The sequence below is a fragment of the Gopherus evgoodei genome, chromosome 18 (genome assembly GCF_007399415.2).
Source record: "Gopherus evgoodei ecotype Sinaloan lineage chromosome 18, rGopEvg1_v1.p, whole genome shotgun sequence".
Taxonomy (NCBI): domain Eukaryota; kingdom Metazoa; phylum Chordata; order Testudines; family Testudinidae; genus Gopherus; species Gopherus evgoodei.
The window spans coordinates 15,140,848-15,159,173 of record NC_044339.1 but is presented as its reverse complement, the minus strand read 5'-3'; the positions used below and the strand labels follow the sequence as shown (position 1 = coordinate 15,159,173).

The 18,326-nt window shown below is 49.4% G+C and overlaps 1 protein-coding gene across 4 annotated transcripts in view; it reads left to right on the top strand.

The window, feature by feature from the left end:
- ACAP3 (ArfGAP with coiled-coil, ankyrin repeat and PH domains 3) overlaps positions 1-18,326 on the top strand; it is a 165,034-nt gene that overhangs the window by 101,552 nt on the left and 45,156 nt on the right. For all 4 annotated transcript variants that reach the window (XM_030537669.1, XM_030537668.1, XM_030537667.1 and 1 more), the window contains exons 6-10: positions 3,765-3,948; positions 9,432-9,476; positions 11,402-11,497; positions 12,268-12,342; positions 15,194-15,205. In XM_030537669.1, the coding sequence (XP_030393529.1) occupies positions 3,765-3,948; positions 9,432-9,476; positions 11,402-11,497; positions 12,268-12,342; positions 15,194-15,205 (412 nt within the window). The remainder of the gene's footprint in view (positions 1-3,764; positions 3,949-9,431; positions 9,477-11,401; positions 11,498-12,267; positions 12,343-15,193; positions 15,206-18,326) is intronic.

Here is an 18,326-nt window from a genome sequence, read left to right as displayed (position 1 = left end):
TTTCATCTCCCTGCTCACCGTATCCTCTGGAAAGTCCTTGCTAAGTCCTTGGACTTAGCCTCAGTTTGTCAGAAACCTTGTGATGTGCTAGGAAAGGGAATGACCTTCTGTGGCTTTCCACCATCCCCGACCTAATATTTTGGCTCTGCAGGCCAGAAACTTCACTCTTTTCTCCTCATCAATAGCCTCCCAGTGGGAGTGGAGAGGATCCAGCCTTGTGTGTGATCTGATGCTGGGAAGAAAGGGGTGCACTGTTAAGTAGTCAGGGGCTGCAAGAAGCCTCAGCTGAACAGAAATATTGTCCCAAGACAGGGTTGGCAAGAGAATCAGGGGTTTCTTGGAGGTAAATAAGAGGAGAAAACACCAGCCATCTGTGAGCTTTCCAGCTGAAAGACCATCTGCGGTTCCACTTCTCTGTAAAGGCTTGGGCCATCCCTACAGACCCCCTTACCTGCCTGGTGTGGTGCTGAGGGTGTGCCACATCTTAATTCCCCCCAGTTGGGGCAGCAGCCTGGGTCAAGGAGAAGCCAACGTACACTCACCAAAGAGCATGTCCCCTTTTAATAAGGTTTCAGGACAGGAGTGGTGACAATAGACAATTCATCAGGACCCTGTAGGGTGACCAGACAGCAAGTATGAAAAATCAGGACACAGTATGGGGGGTAATAGGAGCCTATATAAGAAAAAGCCTCAAATATCGAGACTGTCCCTATAAAATCAGGACATCTGGTCACCCTAGGACCCTGTTTCAGAGCTTCCCAACTTAAAGTCCACCAAAGCAAGTTTCTGGCTGGTTTTCTGCAGCCTGAGTGAGACACCACTGCCCATTGCAGCCTGCAGCGCTTCTGCTCCTCTCTCCTGCTCTGCTTCCTGTTCCTTTTTAAATAGCCCAGCCCTGGGTGGGGTGGGGTAAGGCAAGGCCTCCCTGATTACCTACCGGCTGTAGGCTCCAGCCTCCTGTACGCGCCCCCATGGACTCCTACCCCTTTCTAATGTGCATAGACATTGAAGGGCCAGTAGCTCTTCACAAGGCCGGCTATGGGTGGCCTGGCAGGTGACGTTCTTGCTGCAAATCAGGAAAAATCACCTGATTTCCCCACTCTCAACTCAAAAAGCCCCAAGAAATGCTTCCTCTCCTGCCAGGCCTCGCTCCGTGCAATGCCAACAGCCCTTCTCCAGCTGCCACAGCTCTCATACCAAATGGGTCCGACTCCTCCACTCTCTGCTGGCCCACTTGGAAGACTGTGGCTGGAACCTCAGAGTCTATGTGGCTTATAACCTTTGCAGGTGGGCTGAGGGCGGGGTAAAGAAACAGTGGCCAGTCTCCACTCCCTCTCTCCTTTGCTAACCATCGGGGGGATGGGGAGGAAGCAGAAGCCACCTCATTCATATTTAGCAGTGGCTCAGGAGGGAGCTTGTTGGCAGCCATAATAATAGCAGGGTAGAAAGCCTGACACCAGCTATTGGACTGGTGAGAGCCCATGCCACTTGGCCACGCCAAGCCCACTGGCCAGAGCCCAGCAGGGGTAATAATAGAGGCCAAGGGTATATTTTTAAGCTCAGGAAGGGATTGTTTTCATGGTGAAGTTTGTGGCACTTGAAATTCAACAGATGAGCGTGCGCGGGTGTTTATGTGTCACAGAGCGAGAGGGGATGGGCACAGGCTGTGTTTGTGCGTAGGTGTCATAGTGAGCCCTTCCAACGTGAGGGGCAGAGAAGAGTGAAGTTGAAGCCCTGTTATTGTTCATCCTTGGAGTTCGAAGATGACCGTGACCTCACTGATTGGTTTGGTTTCTGTGAACACATGAGTGGCTTCTCAGGCCAATTTGAGCTTTGAACAGTCTGTGGTGCACTGACCAAGAGGTAACGCTATGGGTTACTTGATTAACAAAGGACATGCTGCTGTTATGAGATTTTAGAGTGACCAGATGTCCCGATTTTATAGGGACAGTCCCAATTTTTGGGTCTTTTTCTTATATAGGCTCCTATTACCCCCTCACCCCCATCCTGATTTTTCACAGTTGCTGTCTGCTCACCGGACGAGATTTATGCTGCTGGCACTTCTGCTCTGCCTCAGCAGTTCTCCTTTGCTCATAGACTGTAGCTCCAGTCTGGAGGAAACTTCCATGTTTCCCCTGTATATGCAGTCAGTTTCTCCTGGTTTTTATGTTTTTCTTTCTTAAAGCAATGAGGGGGGGATGACTTTTCGAGAATTAGGAAAAGCTTATAAATGTTGCTGGGGTGGGGGTGGGGCTGCAGGGGCAAGGGTGGCCACTATGTAACTATTTTTATTTAATTGACTAGATTTCAAGTAGAAGGTGTTTTTAAGGGCCCTTGGTAATTTTGGCAGGAACCAACATCCAAATCAGAGTAGTTTCTGCTGGTTGTAGTATTTTCCTTCCCTTCCTGCCCTAAAGGGTTGTGTTGCTGAGCAGTGTGGAACAGGGGCCATTTTCCATCCCAGAACTGACTGCATTTCAGTGATGGGTAAAGTGATTCCTGTGTGTGCAGAGCATTGAAAAGCATCCTGTGTTTGCAGAGCATTTAAGCACAAATGCATTTGTGTAAGCATCTAATGTGGTGTAATTATTGTAAACAAGCCAGCATTTCAACTTGAACTATGCTGGGTAATGCCATAGCTGAGATGTGTCAGGACACAGAAGTACTTGAACACAAGATAGCGAGCTTGCCCTCTGCCCAGCAGGAGGCAGGGTGGTCCAGTACAAAGGATATTGGACTGGAACAGAACTTAGAAAACTTGGGTTCTAATTGGGCTCTGCCACTGATTTGCTGTGTGACCTTGGGTGAGTCACTTTGTTTCCTCTTCACCCTTTATGGATCCAATGTCTCCCATCTGGCACACTAAACAAATAAATATGCCAGTTACAAGAGTACAAAAAAAGTCTGGAAAGAAAAATGAAACTTCTAATTTTAACACTTCAAATCAACGAACCCAACTTGCAGGCAGGTCAGAAGAGACATGCCTGTGGGCAAAGTGCACTTGGCTGGGCAGTGAATTTTAAACATGAGAACCGGCTGATTTGTGGTATTTTCATAGGCTCCAGTACAGTATTTTTGGTGACATATAATTTGACTGTTTCTTATAGTGCATGTTATGAAACATCCCAGTCTCATTGCAAGGTAGCTGGCGAGCATTGTCAGAATTGTGCGGGTTGCTGGGTGACGCCTCGGTGACACCTCTAACTGTTTTGAAGGGACCACTTTAAAGTGCAGTGTTATTCTTTGCATTCAGAGGGAGATGTTTTGAATCAGATTCTGATTCATCATTTCATGGAGCTTTAAGGCCAGACAGGACCATCAGTGAGACCTCCTGTCTATCACCAGCCATTGCATTTCATCCAGATACTCCTATATGAAGCACAAAGACTTCAGTTAGACCACAACATTTCAGTCCTCAGGAGACTAAACTGTGTGCCACAGGCACAGAACAGGAGAGCCCAAGGTGCCACCAATACCCAAGACCCTTTTAGTGCCAAGGAATTGATTAGAAGAGATATGCCCAGATAATCCTAGCAGGCAAACCAGGCACCCCCCTTCCTCAGATCCCTGCCAATCTGAGCTGGGAGAAAATTCCTTCTAGCCCCAGATTTGGCAGAGCTGAGCGGGGTCACTGAGTATGGTGTGAGGTCAGGGTCTGGCCATTAGAGAGATCATACACCACTGTGATCCCTGCTGCGTTCCAATGCTGATTCCCTTGTGGTCCTGGCTGCCCTGTAATGGTGGTCATCCCCTTTGGGTTCCAGTGACGTCCGGAAGTTCAAGGAGACGAAGAAACAGTTTGACAAGGTGCGCGAGGATATGGAGATCTCTTTGGTGAAGAACGCGCAGGCCCCACGGCACAAGCCCCATGAGGTGGAGGAAGCGACGGGCACTTTGACCATCACCAGGAAGTGCTTCCGACACCTGGCCCTGGACTACGTGTTACAGGTGAGGTTCTGGCCTACCAGCTCCATCCAGTCTTCCTGTCATAGAAACAGGTGAACCCAGGATAAATGCTGGTTATCCACCAGCTGAGAGTAGAGGAGCCAGTGGGTTGGTGGAGGTGAGAAAAGAGAATTTGACATCTGGGTTTTAAATGGCATCTGACTGTGAAATTATCAGCACTTAACCTGCTGCCTCACATTGCATGGAATCGCTGGGAAGTTCTTAAAAGCCAATGTATAGGCTGGCGAGACCTGGTCAAAGGTGTTTGAAGGAGACCTGAAACGAAAGGCCATATCTGTACTGAAGATTTGCCCCAATTTCAGCTGCGGGGTAGCGAGGCTGCTGCAACCCCCAGGATAACCAGGAAAGCCACAATTTGCCCTCGATCCCAGATCTGTCCTGACCACCCTTTACTTGGCATATCCCAGCCTGTCCATATCAAATGCTTACTTTACCCCTGCTTGAAGGTGGGGTAAGTTCCACTGGTGTATGCGTCCTGGTGGGGTTGCTCTCTCTATAACTGGCATCGATTGCTTGGCAAATTCCCAGGATAGACAATGCCTAAGGGAGAGCCGGTTTCTCTCAGAAGTCTCTGCCTCTCTGATCTGCAGATCTCTCCAGTAGGGCTTATAGGATGGCATTGTGCAGTCAGCCAAAGTAAGAAAGAGAGATAATGCCTCTGAGTGCTTTTCTCCCCCATGTTCTGATTGTGAGTCACAGCCCATTCCTCCTACAGAGAGTTTCCTTAAGGAAAACCTCTGGGCACATGTGTGTGTGTTTGCATGTATCTTTGTCCATGCACGCACATGTGTGTATACACATTGCTTGAAAAACCACACCCTAGCTGACATGGTAAATGTCACAATCGTTTCTCAAAGAATAATTAAACTAATTCCCTTGATTGAAGCTCCTTTTAGCATTACAGCCTCCTCGAAGAACAGGGTTTTTGCCCCCATAATTCCCCTTGCCCTCCGCCAAAGATTTTGTTGTATCATTTGCAGATTTTATCAGCTGACTTCAGGTTTCTCCTTCCAGGCAATGGATTTAATAACTGAATAAATTCAGTGCAAATATTGATCTATGTGTCACTCCGCTAGCTCTCATTCCCCGCAGCACCAAATTGGGACCATCTGCCAGCACCTTCTGCCTTACCACTAGATAGTCTATGATGTCACATCCTACTGATTGCTGAAAATCAGCAATGGGTGGAAAAGAGATGCTGTCCCTTTAAGTCATGGGTATTTTGCTAACCTTGAGGGATTGTAGCTCTTTGCCTTCTGGGATTTAGAGATAAATTCAGCTGTGGTTGTTGGCAAGGTCACTAGGGAAAGAAGTTCCTGTGTTGTAGGCCAATATCCAATGCTGACGAAGGTAGAAAGCTCCACTAATGTCATAGGCCAATTCAGTGGGATTTCTCTGCTAGCCCTGCTGGGGGGATGATCTAAAGTCATGCACCCAAAAAGGCACAGACAGAGGAACTGGGGCAGGATCCCTTGGCATCTCTTTAGGCTCAGAGATGTTAGAGGTGGGAAAGGCTTAGCATTTCATTTATTTATATGGACACGCTAGGGGCCCTTGGCATAACTTAAATCTGCACCCTAAGTTCAGCAGCTTTACAAATCTCTTTCCCCTTCAGACAATTCCCCTTCCCTATTTCAAACGTCTCGGAAACAAGAGAAGTCTTGCTCAGATGACATAAAGGGGTTGGCCTATAATGCAGAATCTGGCCCAGCATTTTTTTGCTAAGTGCCTCTCATCTTGCCCAAGGATGTGATGTTCCTTGGGGAAAAGCAGATTCCAGCCTCTCAGCTCTCTGGCCTATCACAGCAGCCAAATATCTGTCAGTGAGATGATCAAGGAAAGTTGGAGTTAAATTAGTTAACTACTGTGCAAATCTGCCAAAGTCCCTGCCCCCCCACCCCCCAAATTGGATTGCATGAATTTTTTAACTGCCAGATTAATTTGTTTTTACCAGTATGCATTTGTGTGGCCTAGGCTTGCCATCTAGTGGCTAGTTTGGTTCATTTATTGGAATGTCTAGATAAGACCAAACAATTAACAGAAGCCTCCATAGTGGGAGAAGGAGATCTGGCAAAAAGACACCTTTTGGCTTCATGCAGATGCCAGGAACCAGTCCTAGAAAGGCCATGACTGGCATATCTTCCTCCTTATGGCCTGGCACGTCCACTAGCACCAGACCAGAGCTGCAAGGACACAGCTCTCATTTCCTGGACCAGCAGCCTTGGAAAAGCAGGAAGCCTGCCACTCCCGCTTCCACTCAAAACTAATTTCCATTCATCACGAAACAGACTTTGGCCACAGGCCCAAAATTTGCACGAAGGAACTTTGCTTTTATGAATATTTGCAACAGTAACAACAACAGCAACAACAAAAAGAGTCCAAATGGGGCTCAGACCCAGAAAATTGCAATTTAGAACCAGATTCTCCAGCGTGATCTGGCACATTTGCATTCCTCAGGCGGTGCATAGAGGCTGGATTCTGATTGTAAATGGCCATGGAGTTCCCCTTGTGGAGTGGAACCCCATATTTGGTTCCCATCCATCCCCTAACCCCATCCTGGCTGTGGAAGGGAGGAGGGGGAAGGTTGTGGGGCAGGCTGGGGATGTGTCTGAGCCGAGTTCCTCTACATGATACTCACTGGTATAAAGCCCTCTGGATAGCTGTAGCAGAAGATGGGACATGGCTGAGGAAGAATTGGGAGGCACACTCCATCCCCCGCCCCCAGGACAGCTTGGACATGGGAGAGAACAGAGCCCTTGGTCCCTGATGCAGGAAAGCGTTTGCCTGTAACTTCCTCTCAGCTCTAGTCTCAGGTACTCCAAGTGCAGCATCGTTGGAGCTAATTGGTGCCACATTTATAAATGAGATACTAACACACCGGGTCCTGTTTTGCAGCTGTCATGGTAACATATTGTTCGTGACACTGACAGCTGAAGCCCCATAGAAATCTTCTGCTACATTTGACAGGCTCTTTAGTGCTAATTACAGCACTTGTAAAGTTTCCCAGACTTGCTCATGGGCTCCATGGAAAGGTATTATGTAACTGCATGCTATTCATTTTTTATTTTTAAGGCATCTCTCTCTCTTCTGCAGCCTCTTACTTTTCATTTCCCTTTAATGTTTTATAAATCTCAGAAGGATTTTTCATCTCCTGACCTGTGGTCCATGATCTGAGCTGACAAGAATTTACTGGTCCTGAGCGTGTTTGCTCTGGTTCACCAACCAAACAGCTTTGCAACAGTCTCGCCCACCTGATTTTGGCATCTGTTATCTCGTGAACCACTAGTGCTCACTGATAGAGCAAGACACAGATGCTAGGCTGGCTTTACCTTGCAGCCAATTCACCAAGCATCCTCTATTATTCTGGTCCTCGTGCCTTTCGTGGGCAAAAGCTGCTCATTGCTTCAAAAGGTGCTGTGATTTTGCGATTCAATTAATTAGGGATTAAGATGAGAGCCCACCAAACTCTCTGTACTGGTGACATATGACAGGTCTCCAGAAATAAAAGGACAGCGAGCGGACCTGCTATATCATGCTGTCAAGGTATTTTTCCCACTTTGAACTTTAGCGTCCTAAAAGTGGGGACCTGCATGTACCCTTCTAAGCTTAATTCCTAGCTTAGATCTGATAGCGCCGCCACCAGCCAAAAATATAGTGTTTTGGCACACTTCCTGTTCCCCCAAAGCCTTCCCTGGGGAACCCAAGACCGAAACCCCTTGGGTCTTAAAATAAGGAGAAATAAACCATTCCCCCTCCTTTCCCCCTCCCAGACTCTCCCCTCCCTGGGCTACCCTGAGAGATTACACTGATCCAAACTCCTTGGATCTTAAAACAGAGAGGAATTAACCTTTCCCCCCACTCCTTTCCCCCCCCGCCCACCAATCCCTGGTGAGTTCAGACCCAATCCCCTTGGGTCTTAAACAAGGAAAAAAATCAATCAGGTTCTTAAAAAAAGAAAGCTTTTAATTAAAGAAAGAAAAAGTAAAAATTATCTCTGCAAAATCAAGGTGGAAAATGTTTACAGTGTCTTCAGCTCATATAGACTAGAGGGACTCCCTCCCCCCCCAACCTAAGATACAAGTTACAGCAAACAGAGGTAAAACTCCTTCCAGCAAAATACAAATTCACAAGTTAAGAAAACAAACATAAGACTAATCCGCCTTTTCTAGCTAGTACTTACTACTTTGAACATAAAAGACTGTTTCAGAAAGATTGGAGAAACTGGGGTGCACGTCTGGTCCCTCTTAGCCCCAAGAGCGAACAACGAACAAAACAAACAGCAGAAACAAAGACTTCCCTCCACCGAGATTTGAAAGTATCTTGTCCCCCCATTGGTCCTCTGGTCAGGTGTCAGCCAGGTTTACTGAGCTTCTTAACCATTTACAGGTAAAAGAGACATTAACCCTTAACTATCTGTTTATGACACATACCCTATCTTTTATAATGGGGATTAAAGATGGGACTTTCCTGGTCAGAGTTGCACGTAGCAGGCTGAGGGATGTTGGAATGTGCTTATGAACCGCACTGCTCAGCATCTGCTGAAGGAACACAAGAACTGCCTGTGTTTTGCAGAGAGGTGTTACAACAGCTGCAGAGTACGTTTCAGAACCCGACCCTCCCAGCCTCACTAGATGGTGCTGTTGTGCTTCTCTGACCATGGCGCTAGTCTAGGGTGACCAGACAGCAAGTGTGAAAAATCAGGACAGGGGGTGAGAAGTCAAAAATCGGGACTGTCCCTATAAAATCAGAACATCTGGTCACCCTACGCTAGTCCAAGGACTGAGTGTGACTGAAGGCCCCTTCTTTCATCCTTCGCGGTGACCGCACATCACAGGAGACCAGAGGCAGACTGAGGGCTGCGCAGGGGAAGTTTACTCAGCAGCTGCCTGTGCTCTGAGGATAACTTTGGTTTCCAGGGCTGTCCGGTGGCTGGTGCCCTTCCTGAGTGCTTAAGTCACCAAACTGGTTTCCTTTGTAAATCACAGTGTGTTATTTTAGGAACAAGGTCCCAGTGCAAGCACGGTGGGTGCTGGTTACTTGGCCAGCTGAGCTATGGCGAACGTGTAGCCCTGAGCCAACACATGCTGCACTGACACCACTCGATCTAGCTGCTAGGAGGAAGCAAAGCAGTGGCCCAACAGATTTTAAATGTGCATCGACATCACGGGCACCAAGTACTAAACAGTCTTCTGGCTCCAGCCTAGCTATTCCGATGATCTGCAGTAACACAAAGGGGACAGCATCTTCAAATGCACCTATGTCCCTTAGGAGCCTACATCTGAAAATTTTGCCCAGGGACTTTAATTTGTACACACTGGCCCTTACCCAGAAATCTCTACATCTCTGAGTGGGCCACTCAGACGCCAACTGCCGCTGCCTGCTTAGGGTTGTTGCAATGGGTGCTGCTTGCTATGTCTAGCCCATGGGTTGCCGCTGCTGAGTTTCTTGTCTTGATTCCCTTACAGATCAATGTCCTCCAAGCCAAGAAGAAGTTTGAAATATTGGACGCGGTAAGGGCGCCATTCAATTTTCCCTGCTGTCCCCAGACTCAGTAGGCTGCAGTGCTGCATGCTCCATTTTGCCCAGGCAGATACACATCCACATGCGTCCCCAGTTCTGAGACCATGTTTGACACAGGCAGGAAGGCCGATGTGGGCTGCGGGGTTCTGGGGCAATAGCGCACCACAAAGAAACAAAAAAGTTCCTCTGCGCTCTGGAAGAGCAAGGGCTGCCAGAGAGGAGTGACAGTGACACGGTGGAAAAGGTGCCATTGTCACTATGTGGGGAGAGATGGGGGGGATACCTGCGAGCTTAGTAAGATTAGAGGTAGGAGGAATGGAGAGAGAGAGAAGGTAGGAAAAGAGGATGTGTTGATGTCTGCAGAGAGAGATGATGTAGCTGATGATGTAGCTGAGCCTGAGAAGGAGATATACATGATCTAGAAATGATATGCGCTACCTAGGTCAGAGGTGGGCAAACTACGGCCCATGGGCCACATCTGGCCCGTGGGACCCTCCTGCCCAGCCCCATAGCTCCTGGTCAGGAGGCTAGCCCCCCGCTCCTCAGGGCTGGCGCTTCCATTTAGGCAACCTAGGCAGTCGCCTAGGGCATCAGGGTTTGGGGGGGCTGCAATTCGGTGGTGGTGGGGGTCCTTCTGTGCTCCGGGTCTTCGGCGGCAATTCTGTGGTGGGTCCTTCACTCGCTCCGGGACCCGCCGCCGAAGTGCCCCGAAGACCGGGAGAGTGGAAGGACCTCCCCCCCGCCGCAGAATTGCCGCCAACGACTGGGAGCGTGGAAGGACCCCCGCCTAGGGCACCAAAAACCCTGGCGCTGCTCCTGCCGCTCCTTCTCCACTGTTCCCCCTCCCCCGCAGCCTCAACTTACTGCACCGCCGGCGCAACGCTCTGGGCAGTGGGGCTGCGAACCCTTGCCGGGCAGCGCAGCTGCAGAGCTGCGGCCTGATCCGCTGCTCTGTGCTATGTGGTGACGTGGCTGGCTCCAGCCGGGTGGTGCAGCTGCCTTCTTGTTGCTCTGGGCGGCTCAGCTGTAGTGCCACCAGCCACCGGTGCTCCAGGCAGTGTGGTCAGGGGGCAGGGGAGTTCAGGTGGTGGTCAGGGGGCAGGGGTGTGGATGGGGCTCGGGGCGGTCAGAGGGAGGGGAACAGGGGGGTTGAATGGGGGCAGAGACCCCAGAGGGACCATTGGGACAGAGAACAGCAGTGGTTGGATGGGGCCGGAATCCTGGGGGGGGCCATCAGGGAGCAAGAAGTGGGGCAGGGGGTCAGATAGAGGGCAGGGGCCGGGCCACACCTGGCTGTTTGGGGAGGCACAGCCCTCGCTACCCGGCGCCCGCCATACAATTTCAGAAGCCCGATGTGGCCCTCAGGCAAAAAAGTTTGCCCAGCCTTGACCTATGTACATATATGGCTACCATCCCCATAACATATCAGCACCTCACTGATGCTGTATGTGGCCTCAGAGATAGTGCTGTTTTCTTATTCCCATTTTACAGAGGTGGAGAGAGATCAAATGACTTGTCAAAAGTCATGCAGGGAGTTGGTGGCAGAGCCAGGAATAGAACCTAGATCTCCTGAGTCCCAACCAAGGGACTGGTCAGTCACAAGAGCATGTTGTTCTGTGAGGTGGGTCGCTCCTTCACCATCATCAGCATGGAGGAGAGCTCCCCCAGGCTAGCATTGTCCCTGGCGTCACCAACAGAAGGTATTGGAGTGACATGGTGGATTCATTTGGCCCTGGCGGAAGGAGGGGCTCCGAGAGAGCTCTTTTAGAGCGGATTGTGTCTGCTCAGGCTGTTTTCCTAGGCCAGCACTGAGGCTAATATTCTACTGGGGCGAGTAGGTGCCCTGCATAATCTCCCCTCCCCTCCCGCTGGCTCCGCTCCGGTTCTGACTGTGTGCCTTGTTTCCTATCCCCAGATGCTGTCCTTCATGCACGCCCAGTACACCTTTTTCCAGCAGGGCTACAGCCTCCTTCACGAAATTGATCCCTACATGAAGAAACTAGCCACCGAGGTGAGGGATTGGGGCGAGGGGATGCTTGGTTCTGTTTGCCATTTCCCTGGGGTGATCCTTTCTCCATGAAAGCCTTGAGCTTCAGGATGAGAATGCTCCAGAACCTGCCTTTGCCAGGAACATGGCCGGCATGGGGATTTGGGAGCTCAGCCGTAATTAGACAAGTTGGCTCTTTCTGGGCACTCCTGCTCACTGGACCAAGCAAGAACTCCTATGGTCCATCTGGGGCTGGGCAGCCCCCCCAGACGCAAGGCATCTTGGGGTTGTTTGTTCTTTGTATTGCATCTTTCTTGCTGAAGTTTAGGGCCTGGGCTGGAGACATTCCCTCCAGATTCCTGACCAGATTCTAGCCCTGGTCTTATACCAAGCCCAGTGCATGCTGGGGAAGGAGTTGGGAGTTCACAAGGCGCTGGGCATGCCCAGGCTGTGCAGACAGGAGCGCAAAAGCTCATAGCAATGTGCTTCAGGATAGAGTCTCTGTCCTTTGGTCTAAGGAGCTCCCTGTAACCTGGGCAGTGACAAAGCATCACCCCAAATCCCAAGCTCTGGGAAGAGATCCCAGCGGTGAAAAGCTATTTGCCGCACCAGCCTGCATCTCCCACCCAAACACAGCCTCACCGGACCTGGGGAAACTCACATCCCTCCCCATGACGTAGGCCATTGGCAAGACTGGTGTGAGCCCAGAGGGGAAGTGGGAGAGATGGTTGGGGCCCAGTAATGGGAACCATCTCGCTGAATTTTCCCTCCGGTTTTTTCCTCCCTGTCTTCAGCTGGACCAGCTAGTGATCGACTCGGCTGTGGAGAAGAGGGAGATGGAGCACAAGCATGCACTGATACAGCAGAGGGTGAGTCCCAGGGGGCTGCGGGCTGGCATGAGAGGACATCACTCTCCATCAGCCAGGAGAGCTGAGTGGTTAGCAGCATCTCAGCCTCCCAGCAAAGGGACGGCTGCGGGAGAAGCTAGCGGTGGGACTGCAACGGCCCTGCAGGTGGGTTACACGCCATGCGGCAGTGAAACCTTTCTGCTGTCGTTTGCTGGAGCTGGGTTTGGATGCAGCTGCAGGGGAGTCCCTTCCCAGCTCGCACTATTCTGGTTTACAGAATGGGAGTGCTGTCTAGTGTCTAGAGCCAGAGTGATCAGGAGTCAGGACTCCTGTGGGTCCTGGGCCCACTCTACCTCTGCGCAAATATTAAACCTCCATGGACCTCAGTTTCCCCCTCTGTGTGATGCTTCTCTACCTCCCTAGGTGGTTGCAAGGCTTAATTGGTTAATGTCTGTGAAGCACTTTGAGATTCTCGCACATATGGAGATGTTCCCGGACCATGTTATTGTCATGAGTCCACACATGAAAACAGTGTCATGTAAGGCCAGGATATTGCTCTGGGAAGCCAGGTTTGGCTTGGGGAACAGTTAGAGCAGCCCAGTGGCTCTCCCATTTTCCCTCCCTCATCTCATCCATTCCCTTTCTTTTCTCTTCTCCCATCCCTGCCCTCACAAGCCAGATAAAGCATCTGGCGAGCCCCAGCGTCTGCAGCTGCTGTGGTGGCAGCATATCTCTCCTGCAACTTGTGTGTCCGCTCTCACATCTGTCCAGCCAGCTTCCCCTCAATCTTTCCCCAGGAGGTGGCAGCAGCACACCTGACTGCCCAGCTCCACCAGATGGTCAGCGCCCCCTTTTAACTCAGGCAGCAGACGGATGGAGCCATTTGTTCCCTGGGGGCTGAGCTGGCTGAAGGGCCATTTCTTCATTCACATGGAGATCACCCTCCTCCCCCAGTTAGGTTAATGGGTTGTGAGGAGAAGTGGAGGGAGCTGGGAGATGCGCCTGTCTTCCCCACATCTCTCTTCCCTCCCACAGAATGAATTCCCAGCTACCAGGGTACAAGAGGCCCTGCCTGTTTTCTGATCAGAGAGCCCTGCGGCCCTCCCCATAGGGGCAGAGCAAAGCTATTTAAACTGACCTCCAATAGACAGTTACAGGTGGCAGAGAGACCAAAGTGCCTTTTGCTGTATGATTAGATAGAGAGAGAGAGAAAGAGAGAGAGAGAGATAATGTCTGGGGATGGGTAGATGAGCAGATTGAGGGGTACATATGGGGATGGATGGATGTCCCTTCAGCATAGGCATTATTAGATATAAAGAAGGATCTTCTTTCTTCTTTAAAGAGTCACATTCTGTCCTTTTCTAGCACCCTCTGTCTGAGGATCTCCAAGGGCTTCACAAACATTAATCAGTTACTCCTGACAAAACCTCTCTGAGACATCAGTACTAGTCATCCAATTCTGAAGCTAGGGAAACTGAAATACAGAGAGGTGAAGTGACTTCCCCAAGGTTAAGCACTGAGGGTGCATCTGCAGAAACCTGGAGTGAGTCTCAGAGCCCTGGTCTCCAGTCTTGGGCTCACACTATAGCCATAAATATATCTGTGTATACGTCTGGGCTCAGGCTGGCACTATGTTAACATGAATTTGGTACATTTTAGTTCACACTAGCAGCATCTGGGGGGGAGGAGCGTTACAGCGCAGCCCTTTGGTGTGTGCAGCCCAATATTGATTTTGTACTCATGGATGAGGAAGTGGATTGACAGGTCGGGAGGGGAGAGGGCAGTTTGGTCATCTGACAGCGGCTGCTGGGGAGGAGGAGATGGATTCCACCATTTCGCTGCCAAAGCAAAGTCCAGGCTCTGCACAGAGAGGAATGTTGCATTTCTCACTATCCTGGAGCAGGACTGATTAGAAAGATTCACATGCACAATGCACTTAAAAAGATGCGGAGCCCAAATTTGCTCCACTGGAGTCAATGCATTCGGCCAATGAAACCAGTATGTCACTTGGCATGTAGAAACACCTCAGGTTCTTTTTGTATGACAAAGCTGCAGTTTCCCATGCAATATTAACACTAAGAATCTTGCTGAGTTGCAGGAGGGAGGTCAGTGGAGTCTGCTTAAATCTCTCCTCCCTGGGGCTAAGTAGGTTGTTTAGCTTGCACATCCTGTGGATGTCTGAAAGGAAGTTCTCAAATCTAACCCCCAGAGCTGGATAACAAATTCCTAGTGCAGTAGTAGGGGAAGGGTGGTAGGTCTGCATGATCAGGGATGAGATGCTAAACTGAGGTCTTCTTTGGCAGAAATTAAAGATCCCATTGCAATGCTTGTAAATGGTAAGGGATAACCAGGTGTCCAGCCCTGACATCCCCTCCTTTGCTAACACAGATTCTAACATGGCCTGTTGCAGAGTATATACCAGTTGCTGCACTGACATCATCTAACTTGTCACTCTGTACAGCTGTGGAAGACCAAATAAAATGCTGTTCCCTTCTGCTATTGCTGGACATTCAGGAACAAGTTTAGAAAGCAGCCACAGTGCTGTCTTCTCAGTTTGAAAACCCAGAACTACACACGCACATTCCCACGAGCCTACAGGGTCAGATTTGCCATGCACATCAGGCACTGAGATGTTTGGCTATGTGACCCCGATATGCAGCTACTGCTTGCATGCAGAAATACAAGGTTTGGAGAGGCACAGAAATTGCATGGATAATTCTGAGCCTGCCAGTGGATCTGGAAAACATGGTTGCTAAGCCTTGAGAAGCTTTGCTGTGGATTGATTTTGCACTTGATCAGTAGGGAAATGTTAAGTAATGTGCCTTTTTTTCTTCTTTTCTTTTGTCACCCATCGCTGACGTTCCCCCTCCAGACTCTCCTGCAGGTGAGTACAGCCACATTGCTGTGTGGTGTCTTTTGAGAGATTGGTTCTTCTCTTTTGTGAGCTAAGTTTCTTCAAAGGAGTTGCACTTGACTACACTTGAACTCCAGTGAGCCCTGCTTGTAGATCTACACTGGCAATGGAATTAGATCCTGGCTGGATCCTTTAGTGCACTAGACTGTCCTCTCTGGAGAACTAATTCCCAAACATAATTTCAAGTGAGTTTGGTGGTTTCATCCTAATCCCTAGTAGATTTTCCTTCACATAACAAAACTGCCATGCAATATCCTAGATGTCTGGCAGTCTTGATTCCAGAGAGGCCCAGTTCTGGAGCTGCAGGGGTTCCGTGGATTGGGACTGAAGTGTGTTGACCGAGCAGTGGAAGTATAATAGCAAGAAATTCTGCAATTGAAGATGAATGGGCCAGATTTTTTTAAGTATCCATGTACCTGAAGATGCAAGTAGGCACCTAGTGGGGTTTTCAATAGGTCCTTGGTGCCTAACTCCCATTGAAATCCTACATGCATTTGAAAACCTCTCTAGGTGCCTGTCCCCATCTGCATCTGCAGGCACCTAAATACTTTACAAAATTCTGGCAAAAGGTGCATTGGCAGAGCCATGAAAGGGCCCAGGACCAGCAGAAGAGGGAGTGCTGCGGGTCAGGAATGAGCTACATTGGCAGAACTGTGGGCCTGGAATAGCAGGGGCTTTTATAACTGAGCAATGAGGGGCCTCAGGACTTGCCCAGTGCATACCCATGCTCTTCTTGGGTCCAACCAACGCTTCTCTGTCCCTGGCTTCGGTGAGCATGGAATGTTAGGCGCACAGAATAAAGGAGCAAGTAGACTGGGCCATGTGCTGCTAACACTGGCTTGGGTTGCTGTTTCTCAGCACCATGGACACTTCCTCCTGTTCATTTCACCTTGCCCTGTGTTTCTGGGTGGAAAACCAGAGGCTAAGCAGGCGCTGGATTTGTCAGCTGAAGTGCAGCCATCGCTGTGTATGTTATTCCCACTGAGTAGAAGAACACTCTCAGGCGTGGAATTCAACAGATAGGAAGCCATTGCTGAATTGACTGTGAATTGACAGAATGATAAACGGAGGCTTTCCCTCTTCTCCCTGCTCCACTGATCACTTAGCCACAGCTGCTGCACCGTAGCTCCATTGCATAAACCTGTTTACGTTAGCTTTATTGACATGGGTCAGGAACTGTTCTGCAAACTGCCAGATGGGATAGCCTGGGAGACAGGAGCTAGTTAATCTGCTGTCTGTCTTCTTGGAGTTCAGCAGTTCTTCAATACCTGCTCCCTTTCCCCTCAACCAAGCATTAAGGTGCTTGGGGAGGATGTCTGATGGGACCTTCTTTGGTTTGTTACCAATGTGTGTCCATATGTTATAGGGGTTATGATCATGCACTGCCGGGGCGCACCTCAGCTTGTTAGACAGGAAGGACATGAAGGTACAAGCCCTGCATCTCTGTCAGATCTATGTAAGCTAAGCCGCTGGATCCCTACCTCTGCTGTACGGAGCTGAGAGTGAAGGTCCACTGCTGTGTGGAGGCTGCCAATCAGCTCGGTCCTGGATGCTGCGTCTCCTGTTTTCAGGCTTCACTCATGGCAGAGAGTGTGTCCTGCTGTCTGCAGTCTGAGGTGTCCAGTCCATTTGTCAGCCGCTCATTCTGTCTCCTGGGTGTAGACAGATGAGCTATTGAGGCTTTTCTATTCTGATCCGTTTAGGTCCTTCCCCGTAGGAGACGACAACAGTGAGGCCATGGAATTAGGACCCTTTTCTGATGAGATTAGGTAAATGGCTTCAAAGTAAGATAATCTGCAATTGAACTTCTGAAAAAGCAAAGCAAAGGCAAAATCCCAAGAGGGAGAGAGTCTGAGAATTCGATTTAATCCACTGTGCAGTTTCCAACTTGTGTAGGCTTTCACTGGGAAGCTTGTTGGCTGATGGCCTGTGAGAGCTAGTCATTCTCTCCAGGCCAATAGCTAAGAACCCCACAAGCTACACCCCACCATGAGTCCTTTAGCACCAGCGGAAGATAGGACAACAGGTAACACAAACCAGTAGGAGAAAAATCAGGTCACGCACAGATAAAATTTAGAAGAATCTAAATTAGAATCCTCAGATCCAGGCATTCAGCTGAGCCCTTCACTACAATGGACTGAACCAAAACGCCAGATCCAAACAAGTCTTGACTCCCAGGAAAGTTGGGAACTGGATTTAAAATGTGCGACTCCAGCTTCTGTCTCATTTCAACCTGAAACCAAGCAAAACCTGGTTTGGGGGGTTGCTGAAACCTGACTCTGAAATTAGACCTGCAGAGGTGTGAAGCTCTCACACAGATCCACACCAGAGAGATTGATTTGCCTGGGTGAAATGTTTAATTCCATGTTGTTGTGTGATGAAATCCAGCTGTGCTTGCCTTTTAATTGTGATTGGTCCAATCTACAACTCCAGATCCTGAACTCCCCCAGACGTTAGGAGGTTTCAAAATCCCAATCTGGATCCAGACACCAATTTTGCTTTCTTTATAAAGAGCCACACTGATTCTCAGCAGCACTCCTGAATGCTGGGGTGTTGGAATGCCAGGCCTGAGGTTTATAACCTTAGTCCATCCCTGCTTTGTTTTACTTTTTAAAGAACACTACATGAGAAAAACATGCCAGGGGTATTTGTCCCATCTGGGCCACTCCTCAGAATGGCTGACAAGCCGCATTGTACAGTATAGAATCTGACCTGGAATCCACTTAGCATCTGTCAGAGCATCCCATGCACTGTGGTCAAGTAAGAGGCGATGTGCAAGAGCCACTGACAAAACAGACATTCAGGAGCTAAGTGAAGAAACAGAGGAGACAAAGAGAAAGCAGCTGTGCAGGGCACAGAATTCATTGATAAGTTCACATGTATCTAGGCTCTCATGCAGATCAACATTCTCTGCAGGGAAAAATTGAGCAGTGCTTTCATGGCGCTTTCTTTTTTTAATGCTCTCTCAGGGGAATGTCATGCCTCACGAAATGAAAGTGTAACCGAATTGGAAGGCTACTGACAAGCATTTCCTGTGTGTGCATATGCTCTCTTAGCCTGATTGCCCTGTGGGGAGGGAAAGAAATCCATT